Here is an 11,903-nt window from a genome sequence, read left to right as displayed (position 1 = left end):
CCAGCATTTATCTCCAATGTTATTCGCCTAGTTAGAACCATACATTTCCAAGAGTGTCTTTTCTTTGACTCCAAGCTCACCTTGTTGCAATATATTATTTTTTCAATCCCAATACAAGAGCTCAACTGACTTTTCCCAAATGGTATCCACAGTAAACATAGATTTGGAGGAATTAGAATACCTGGGAGGGTTGGTAAGATTTCAATCATTCTTTTCATTTACACTTGTAAGTAAAATTTTTTCTCTAAAAAAATGTCTCCCTCAAACTCAATACGGAGGCTATTTTTTTTTTTTAAATTAATAGTAATTAGGGCTTTCAAAAAACGAATAAAGATATCATTAAATGTTGAATGTTTATCATAGAAAAAGAAAGAAATAAGATATTTATAAATATCTACGGTATTAAACTCACAGGTCCACCACTATTAAAAAATTCGTAACTTCATCAATTCTCATCTAAATTATATAATCTTAATATTAATGTTATGATATATAGATTATAACTACATAATATGATGATTGGAGTTTGACCAAAAAATTTGAAATAGGGCTAGAAGCCTATTCACATTTTTTAACAATCTTAGATTTCTTAATTTTTATCCACATTATACAATATTTGTATTTATGAAAAACTTATGAAATTTAAATTATGCTATATATGCTCACTAGTTATAAATTGCTGAAAGATAAAAAATAGAGCTAGAAGTCTACTGTCTCATGGTTCGCATTTTACTGTTTTCAAAAAATTTGTTTGCTCCCTCAATCTCTATCCAAATCATATAATATATAATATTGGTATATATAACAAATTTATGAAATGTATGTAGCTATATATAGTTGGTGACAGAAAATTGGCGGACAGACTTTTTTTTCTTTTATATACATATATTTCCTTTAAATTCTACATCTAAATGCCGTGCACATTAGTTCTAATTTAATTTTGGAGACTTAATTTTGTTGTTGGAGGCCTCTCCTTCTTCATCTCTTTTTTTCTTCTTTCTCTTCTCTTCTATTATATTCCTTAGGGTATTCTAATGTTACGCAGAAGAAGAAAAAAAAAAAAAAACTGTCGGAAAAGAAAAAAACTGTTAATAACTATATATAATTTATTATAAAATAACTCTATTTTTATTTAAAATAATAAATAATTTTTTTTTTTTTTTTGTGTATGTGGGTGGAGAGACAGGGTGTTACATATTCCCACCACCTTCATACTTTTATATTGTTGGGCTGCAGGCCGTTTGCGTTTTCTTAAAGAGTTTGTTTACCACAAGATAGTATCTTCTTGTTATCATTAGCTCAAGTAGCTTAGAGCTTTGCTTTTTTTCTTTACTCCCTTCTTAAGCATCATCTTACCTCCTACGTTTTGAGAGTTTCTTTATGGTTTCTTCATGGGTCGGGGGTGTGTTTGCATAGTATCTTGTTCATACTTAGATGGTGTTTGTCTTTGTACTTTTGGCTTTAGGATGTCTTTGAAAGTAGAAGTTTCTTCGATTTGCTGCTTGTTGTTTGACCACGTACATACATTAATTTCTCTTTTAATTCAAAAAGAAAAAAGAACTCTCTCTTTTGTTTTCTATTTCTTTTATTTTTTCCGGTAAAATGTGGGTTGAAAGTAGTTAACATACACCTTTGCCATTTGAATATGGTAAGAGATAAATCCCTAATTCTAACTCTTTTTACTTTATTTTTTGCTCTTATTATAAAATAAAATGTACAAAAGAAGTTAATTTAATTATGTGTCAAATATATAAGATTACTACTAACATCTATATATCATATAACGTAATTGAGATGTAGAAATTAATGGAAATAGAATAAGTTAGAATGGAATGCAAGGTTATTTTTAAATGCCTATGCTTATCCAGTTCTCTTTATACATATGCTCTTTGCTTTAATTTTTTCTTTACCTTTTTTAGTCAATCGAGATTCTTCTCGTTATTATGTTTGCAATTGGTTATTTTTAAATCTACTTTATTTAGGAATTCCTACTAATGGATCTATTATGGCTAGCTTGTAGAGTTAAATGTATATAATGGGTTTTGATTATCTACTTTTTTTTTTTTATTCTATATACACATGCATATATATAAAACGTATTTACAATAATCTATATTATATATGTCTATCAAATGTATATTTAGTAAAACTAAGAAAACAAATTAAACTTGGTCAAAATACATATATCATACTCATGTTGACTTCTGATGAGTAATTTGCAAAATTATTTAATTATTTATCATATGATGAGTAGTATAAATTATATTATATAAGTGTAATTAGGGTTTGAAATTGACAAGTGATCTATATGATTGACCCGGTTGCCAACCAGCAGGAATTACAGCAGTAACAATCAAAGTGTCATTGGTCCCCATTGCAGTTAACCGGAGTGAAAAAGGAGCACGTAGAGTAGAGCCAGAGTCAAGTTTCCAAACAGCACCCCATGACTGTTGCATGGGTAGCCAAGTGTCTGAGTCTAGAGCTTGTTTCAATTCAACTCCAGCAAGCTCTCCATCTCCATCTTCGTATTCAATTAGCGTTGCAAAATAGTTGGAGTTGGAGCCCGAATCAATATGAAAAGTCACCGTTTTTTGAGGATAGTTGCACTCAACTCTATCAAATTTTTAAAGAAAAAATTATGTATTATTTAAAGAAAAAAATTAAATATCAATAATAAATTAATATTAAATTACTTTCTATACTGAATTTTCAATACTCCAGCGTTGCGAAGTTGATCTGCGTCATCAGAATTAGCCATGGCTCCAAAAGCAGTACCACTTAAATCAAAATGAATCGAATCTGATGCGCATGGACCACCTGGGCAGTTGTCTGTAATTACTACGCTCACTGGATTTCCTGAGCATACTTTATTATCATCAGATGTACACTTTACCTGAATCAATAATATCCATAATCCAAAAATTAGCAGTAGGTAGTGAAAGAAAGGAAACTTTGAATATACATACATATATATGCATATGTCAAATTCGAAGGGGGTGATACTGTCACCAACATTTTCAAAATAAGTCCACCAACATTAATGGTTAAGGAATTAATATATTATAGATACACACACACCACACACATATTGATAATAGGTTGGCATATGGTACCTGATAACAGGCTCCACATCCTTTGCCTTCCTTAAAGAGGGAAGCACCTCCTGCCGATACCATTGCAGAGAATGGAGGTTGGTCGACAGTAGGCCCGTATCCACAAGCTCCACCTATATGATACACATACATACATGTGTATATAATTAATGTTAAATGAATGGAGTATATATATGTATATATAATGTGTTATATACGTGTAAATAGGAGATTACCATCAGTACCGGCACCAGTGGGGCTACCATACCATGTAGCAGCAGCAGGTGACCAATCGGAATCAGTTTGTGAGTCGGAAAAATTAAGCAACTTAGGGTAGAAACAGTGACAAGATTCTAATAACAGACACAAATATACGAGTAAAAGGTATAACGAACATCTAAATGAAAACTCCATAATCTTAAAATTATTATCGCTACGATTTTTTCTGTTTCCTTCTTGATTTAGTTGAGAGCAAAAGAAAACTCCATATTTATAGACAAGATAGACCAGAGCTTCAGGTATTTCTAATTACGCTTACATGTAAGCCCATGGCACAAGGCGGGACCCGAACGGTGTTGTTTTCTGGAGGATTTTATGGGTTGAATAATTTTAGTTTTGTTCGTTAATATTGGCGTTAATGGCGGTTAGTAGCCGTTGAAAAAGTGGATTAACTGTCGAGGATAAAACCCATGTGACGGATTCCTCTTTACTTGGCGGGGATTGGGGTTTTATTTTATGGGTTCAAATTTCAATATGTTGTGACATCATTATTCTTATTTTTACATAATATTTTTTATATAATATTTGTGACATCATTTGATAAGTTTATTTAAAGAGCCAAATAAAATAGTTATATTCTGAAATAATTCATCAAGAAACGAGGAATTGGTGTGAGTAGGAAATTGTGGGTTTTCGCAAGCAAACGGACTCCACATGCTCTTAGTATATCAGAGATAACAATATTTTAACATATTAAAATTTAATTATTTAATGTGATTTAAGATAATTTAATAAATATATATTATTTGAGAAGATAGAATTATAAAATTTACTGAAAAAATTAAACAAGTCTCTTCATTTTGTCTTATCATACTCCCCGTTAGTCAAGCGAGATTGCTCCATTTCATCAACCTCCAGAAAATTTATAATAAGGGCAAAACTTTTCCGCATACTATATCATCTACGTTCGTGTGTGTGTGTATATATATATATACACACACACACACACACTGGGTCTTACTATATTCATATATAGATAAACACAGATATATATTTATGCATATAATCACAAATGTCTTGCTTTCTACCATCCCGAGTTAAGAAATACAAGACAATAAAGAATAGTTGAGGAATAGGTGTGAGTAGTAGTACTTCAATAAATACATAAGAAAGAGAGAACGTTAAAGTGTGTATATATATATATATATATATATATATATATATATGTATTTGAATTTTTCTTTCCTGTTGAGGAATACAAGACAATAATATCATAGAAATTGTTGGGTTTTGGTCACATGGTTTTGGCAAGCACTTCTTGAAACTCAACATGACATTATCACTTTCAAACACAATTATATTTGCATATTAAGTTTGAATATATACAAAATAAGAACTAAGAATCCTGTAAGCACAAAGTCTTCAATTTGAGTACTAACTAGTCTCACTTATTAATCTAAGTGGTCTGAAATTATTATGATTATGACGGAAAATACCCATTTTTTAAAAAAAAAATAGAAAATAAAGAATTAAAGGATATGCACCGAAAATTCCATGTTGGTTCTGCTCAATCTTTTATAAAGTTAGGAAATATTTGGCAACCTTATTTTTTTAAAGGAGCAAATAGGAGAACTTAAACCATTAAATTTATGATAAAAATGATAAAATCATGTCATCTAAATTATATTAAATAAAATATTATATCTTTTAAACTATGTTCCATTGATGTTTTTTTATGGGATTATTAATAATGTTTTAACTTGATTTTTTAACTCTACAGTGCAATTAGTGTAAATCTAAACTAAAGTTTCTTCCATGCTATCAGCATTTATTTACATTTATATAATTACATATTAGGAGTATTCTTCTTTCTTGTGAATCTCTTAGAATAAAGTACACATTGTTATTAGGATATTTGAAAAAAAAAAAATTGACTACATAAAAAGTTAAATTTTTTTTAAAAAAAGTTATTTGCATATATATGATAATTACCAAGAAAAACCTCTCAGTTATTGTCTCCAACTAAATAAAGTGATATGGAGTTTCATTAAAGAGTTTATTTATTGTGCAATCAACATATAACTTAACTTAATAAAAGACAATCGCCAATTCTTAGTCTACTTTTTCAATTTTCAAGTTGCACTACTTTCCTATGGGGCTCACTTTAGAATTTGCAAGTCCTTCTAAGGATGAAAACTCTCTGTTGGATGTTGACAAAGAATATTATTCTACTTTGAACTTCATCAAATATCATATATATGTCAATCACATATATTTTTTGTGGGTGTCAAATTCACCAAAACTAAAATTCTTATTCAACCAATAAAATAAAATTGTAGTAGTGGTAGACAGGGTTGAATCTTTAGGGAATTAAGAACTGTTTTTCTTTTGTAACCAACAAACAAAAAGTATTTAGGTAGGGGGTTTTCTTTGAGTTTAAAACTATAAAAAGAGATAAGCTACTAAGATGAACTTGAACTAAAGAGATAGAAGATTGTTTAAAAATTATTAGCGAAATAACTAAATGTAAGAATTATCCGAGTTAAATAAGTAGCTAGATTCTAGTCACGTAATTGATCATTGATGCCATGATTAGTTTACTAAAGCACAAAAACCAATTCAACTTATCAGAAACGTTCCGAAAATCGATTTTACTTTAATCTTAAGCCAACTAAGAAATATTCATTAATTGATTCTTGTTGATATACAGTCCTGGAAATGTTCTTAAAATTTAATCTACCAATAACCTTGAGAACTAGAAAAACCTGGTTCTAATTGTCGGGTTCAGCCACGTGAACCACTCAACCAGATAGCTTATCTTTCTTAGTTCAAAGACTAATTTACCATTGGGTATCAAAGCAATCCAAACAATTACATATTTTGAATATTCTAGCTGGCAGTATGATGTCGTCTCCCACGCCTAACGAGCCTTGTTCAAGCAGTTAACAACAACAGTAATAATATATGTAGAAAAATAAACAAATGTTGAACTTCAATAAAACTAGAATTGAGACAATTAGATCTCACAATACAAATTGGAATTTTACTAAATCTGTAACTAGGAAAAGAAAGTTATCAGCCACTCATGGTGGGTTTAGTACTGAACAGAGTTTTTATGATTACTGAAAAGAGAAGGAAGAAAAATTCAGAAAGTGGTGAGTGATTCGATGTGCAACGGACAAGATGCCCTCTTCTTTGATTTTCTGCTCCTTTTAAAACTTAAGAGGATTAAGGTTTCCTTTTGCAAAGATTGAGATCTTTTTCAATGATTTTGGCTTCCTTCGAGCTTCTCATAATGATCTCATTCTTGATTTTCAGTTTCCTCTTCTATAAGTAATAGGATTCTTCTTTAATTTCAAAAACACGCTTTTTTTTTCCAAATCAGCTGCTGCACTTGTTGTGCATTGACTGATTTTCTATTTTCATAGAAATGTAAGCCTTACCCGAGGCTTTGTTGCATGTACCCAAGACCTATAGTTCTTCTGATGCATTAGCCTTGCTCGAGGGTTGATTGTGTGCGAGCCAATGTTTTTTATTCTTGCAGGGTTTAAGCCTTGACTGAGGCTTATACCATGACTGACAATTGTTTCATAAAATCTTTTTTTTTATGCTGTTTTTCTTGACATTGGACTCTAACTTCTATCATGTATCAAAAGGAATAAAATAACTTAAATTAGATGGTAAACAATTCAATTAAGTACTTGAAAAAGCAAATCTCCCACACTTATATTGTGCTTGCTTTTAAGCACTTCATAATAAATCCCAACAAGTCTCAATCCTGCACCCTCAACCCTACTATTTTTAGTAATTCTTCCATAACTTATATGTTATATTTTAATCTTAAAATTCCAAAAAGCATCCTCTACTAGCAGATTTAGGCTTGAATTTCATGAAATCACACCAAGGAATAGCTACTCTAAATAATGTCTAAACATAAAATGAAAGGTTTTACATATTTTTTTAAGTATGTTTTTATCTTGAAAAAAATAGCCAACAACTAGGCAAAATCCACACCAAACCTATCCAAACATAAAGCTTTAATGCGAATGAGGTTCGAGCACTCTTTTACTTACTTGAAGTGTTACTAACCTTTTGATGTGACGGTAAATATTTATAATGAATGCACCCGGTTACTTAGTCGGTCACAATTTCAAGCGGCTACTAGTGCTACTAATTGTCAATTGATTAGTTTTTTATGGCTATATCAAGGTGTTACTAACCTTTTAACACAATATCAAACATTTGTGATGAATGCATTATGTTACTCAGCCGGTCACAATTTCAAGTGACTAGATGAGTAGTTTATTATTTATACTCTCTTTTTTTCTTCTTTTTTTTTGAATATTTAGACAGGCATATGTGTAAGTTCCCTAGGTACTGGCGTTCTCTTCAGGACAAAAGAAAATCAATTGAATTCAATTCATAAACAAGCTATGTTAAGACACTTTACCAGAAATAGTTTTTCATGATGTAAAAATATGAAAAACAGGCCAGAAATATTAGAAGGTTGCTGAGAGTGTAATTTTATTCTTGAAACATCATAGTTAAATTGTTTTAGGAATATTAATATAGTAATGTAAAAGGTGGGGTTAAAAATAATTGATAAAGTGTTTGTGTGTGACTTAGGCAAAGATAAGAGTGTGTGTCAACATGTGTTTAAAAGAAAAATGTGACCATAATAGAAACCTAAAAGTGCAATATATGCCTCCCCCACACTTAAATGACACATTGTCCACCAATGTGATGCAAGCAGGTAGCATGAAAAACAGAGAATAAGAAACGAAAAGAAAAACACATAATGAGAGAAAAAGAAAGGATAGAATACTCTCCTAGTATTGTTAGCTAGGGAGTACACAAGAATAGTTGAAGACACTTGGGGCTCATTTAGTGTGGGGTCGGGTTGCTGCTCTCCCTGATTGGATGAGTAACTAGGCTAGTGCATCAACTTTTTTAGTTACTCGCGTATTGACTGTCCGAGCTAGTTTAGACGACTCTCAATCATTCGGACATACATTAATATGAAGTCCATGAATTCATTAAATTCGACAAGTTAAGTGTTTGTGGCGGCAAGTTCTTGTTGGTCTCTCTTCTTACTGCACACTTTTTGGTCTCTGTGCATGAGTGGTCCAAGAGGTGTAAAGTAGGGACGCCATCCTTGAGGTACAGCATACCGATGGCGTCTAAAGAGCCTATGTCTAAAAGTGATTACAGGCAAACAACATGCAGATCATTGGCCATAATGGCAAATGAGGTGAGGCCGATAACAAGTCTGGTGATGATGGATCATAAGATGAGAGGTCATTAGAAGGAGATGATATTGGAGGACTGGGTGGCAATCCAAAAGTCGAGGTTGACTGTAACACCCAAATAAAAATAAAAATTTTTATTTTATTTATTTTTATTTTTATTTATTTGTTTGATTTTTTATTTAATTTAATTTAATTTAATTTAATGAAAATAAAAATAATAATAGTGATAAAATTTGGTAAAAATATTATTTGAATTTAATTGAAATTGATGTTGGAAAAAAGGGGTGAAAATTTAGATTCTGGGGGTGTTTTTGAAAAGAAAATCGGAAACCGGAGTCAAAACGTAATTTAAAAAAGTTGTGCTACGTCAGCAGCCACGTCAGCGGCCCGGTCAGTAGCCCCGGCCAACCAGGAGGCACCGCGTGGCAAGGCAATGCTGACCAGGGAACGAGCCATGTGGGCAATCCACGTGCGCGTGATCGGACGGCCCAGATCCGTTCCAGTGCACATGGACGGCCCAGATCAAACTTGCGCACGGACAGCCCAGATTCACGCGTACGGACGGCTCAGATTCAATCAAGCACGGACGGCCCAGATTTAATCCCAATTAAATCGCGATTGAACGGTCCAGATTTAATCTTGAAGGACGGTTGAGATTAAAAGGTAAAGGGTATAAATAACTCCACCCACACCTGACCACAAAAACCCTAGCCGCCAGTGCCTCGCCGGAGAAGAAGAACTAGACGCCGGAGGAGCCGGCCGCCGCCACCCGCCGCCGCACTGGGGAAGTTTCTGACCGCCGATCGAGATAAATTTTCTCCCTCTTGCTCGTTTTTCGATGCTAAGTCCGCCTATGGCCAAATCGGAGCCAAACCACCTGCCAAACGGCCGAAAAACCCAGCCGAAACCCAGCAGCGCTGTCGCGCCCCTCTTCGGTTTTTGCCTCCGATGAGGCCCTTCCTGGCCTCCGTTCGATGCAATTTTTATACCACTGTGATCATCGTTTTTTTCTCTACAGGTTGATCGGAGCCAAACATCAAAACACAACTTACGCCGGAGGAGCCGCCGCACCCGAGAGCACCGCCGCCGGTAAGTTTCAGTTTTTCGTGATTTTTTAGCCCCCCGAGGGCCCTAGGGTTGTTTTATCGCAAGGACCGATACAAGTGTGGCCGAATTCGGTCGAAAACGGCCAACTCGAGGCGAATCACCGACGCTGAAGCACGGCGGAGCCGCCGTGCCGGAATTGCAATATTGGCCGAAAGGGGCCCTAGGTCTGATTTGGAATTTTTTGGGACACATGCAGGTACCGGTAGTGTGTTTCAGTTTTCTGAAAAAAATTCAGAAAAATTAGGAACAGCCTGTAGGCGCACTGTAGAGCCGTATTCAGATCCCGAAACACCCCTCACCTTATTTCCTATCACGGTATTAAAGCTAAATAAATAATTAAACTGTACTGTGTGACTTTATAGAGATATAATTGATTAAGGTTGTCAATGGAGCCCGAGTCTGATACTGTGTTGGCCTGTTATTGTTTGATTTAATTTCCAGTATTAAATATAGCATGATGTCTGATGTATTTATTTTATAGTCTCGTATGCATGAATCATGGTTTCCTTTATTATGGTTGATATTATGATTAACCCGATACTATGTTGTCATGTTTGGTCTCAATTACTGGTTTACATGTTGTGTATGATTGGATGATTGAGATCAAGAGAAAAGGTAAAAAGGTTATGTGAATTGATAAATGGGTAATGTGGACAGCCTGACTAGATATCCTGGGAGATAGTGGACGGACCAAGTCCGTAGGGAACCCTACCGGAAACGTGGTCTCTCATACCGGACGGGATATAGAGACCTTATGTGTTTTGGCGCCCATACCGGACGGGGTATGGGGACAGCCCGTTTCACCCTCATACCGGACGGGGTATTGAGGTTCATGATTTTGGCACCCATACCGGACGGGGTATGGAGACGGCCCTAGAATCAGGTTATAAATGTTAAGGGTTCATTTGTAGAGGGGACCCCCTATGGATCCCCAGGGATACTAGTAGGCTGGCAAAAGAGGAAATCTGTTTCCTGATGATTGAAATGTAAAGGTGTGATATATGTTATGTTATAAAGTATATATGATTTCATGATATTGTAAGGTTATTATTTTCAGATGTTGTTTTCATGGATCTCGCTGAGGTAAGTGGACAGTAAAGGATTTTATTATTGATAAAAGAACTTGTTATAAATTATGCTCTATTGGTCATTTTGTTTTATACCCACCTTTACTCCCGTGGCGGTGAGATAGTGTGATGTCTTTACTGGGCTGGTGTAGCTCATTCCTTATTTAACTATTTCAGATCAGGAAGACATTGTTCCCGAGCCCGTTCCGCAGGAAGACGGCGAAGGGGACGCCTAAAGACTCCATAGTTATATTTATAGTTCTTATTTCGAGTATATCTTTTAGTTAGTTTGTTCTTTCATGTTTTGCGTTCGTTTTAGTTATTGTGTAAGGAATGCTAATCAAAAATTTTATTACGCTTCCGCATTTGACATTTTTAATACATATATTTCATTTAAACTTCCAAGACCGTTACATTGACCTTTCTCTTGTGTACTATTTAGCATAGGAGGTACAACTCTGTTTTGGACAGAATGTTTGGTGCCTTTTTTTGCCCTAAAAAGGAATATGCCAAAAATCTATGGATGTATTTCATGTTTGGTTCTTAGGTAGAGGTCTTTAATTTATTAGGGTCACAAGTGTCTTAGGTTCTTAGGTTATCGCAAAGCTTGGCGTAGACAGTGGTAAGATTGAAATCCTCATAGAAGTCACAGAACGGGTGTTCGTAGAAAGGGTAAGAGAATCCCAAAACTTTATTGAATTAAGCAATGGAGTAGTTGAAGCAAATGCTCATAAGACAAAAGGAGATTAAGTTCGGTGTTTACAAAGTGAAATTAGTTCATTTATAAAATTCAAAGGTAGTGTAGAATTCACAAACTAACTCCACATATGTTGGTAGGATATCTTTAAAGTAGGGTGCCTAACCAATATTATTAATTAGGTTCAAAACTTCGTCTTTGATGAATGCACTTACTTGGCACTATAGGGAGTATAGAGATTTCCCCATGCCATACTTTCTTCGACTCTTAAGTGAATATGAGGTGGCTACCCAGCTCTGATTCTGTGGGTGGACGAACATGTTTCCCCTTTTGGACTCGTGCCCCCTTCTGAGCTCTTAAGGCCTTTGTGTCTCCATCGGTATGTTCCTCTGGTTATGGTTGTTGAGAATCTATCTGGTCATTTATATGACTAGGTCCTGCATCTTGGGTGCTAGATCTCCTGGGTAGGGAC

At 34.3% G+C, this 11,903-nt stretch overlaps 1 protein-coding gene across 1 annotated transcript; it reads right to left on the bottom strand.

The window, feature by feature from the left end:
* Nucleotides 1-2,136: 2,136 nt before the first annotated feature.
* Nucleotides 2,137-3,575, bottom strand: LOC110806512 (putative expansin-B2). Its single transcript, XM_022031402.2, has 4 exons — nt 3,329-3,575; nt 3,114-3,226; nt 2,694-2,893; nt 2,137-2,613 (listed from the first exon to the last, which is right to left on the bottom strand). The coding sequence occupies exons 1-4, from the start codon at nt 3,504-3,506 to the stop codon at nt 2,280-2,282; spliced, it is 825 nt and encodes a 274-aa protein (XP_021887094.1). The 5' UTR covers nt 3,507-3,575; the 3' UTR covers nt 2,137-2,279.
* Between the last annotated feature and the right edge of the window lie 8,328 nt (nt 3,576-11,903).

Source organism: Carica papaya, chromosome 5 (assembly GCF_054855325.1).
Source record: "Carica papaya isolate Zhongbai chromosome 5, ASM5485532v1, whole genome shotgun sequence".
Lineage (NCBI taxonomy): Eukaryota > Viridiplantae > Streptophyta > Magnoliopsida > Brassicales > Caricaceae > Carica > Carica papaya.
Note: the sequence above shows the minus strand (reverse complement) of the source record. Positions and strands in the feature narration are given on the sequence as shown.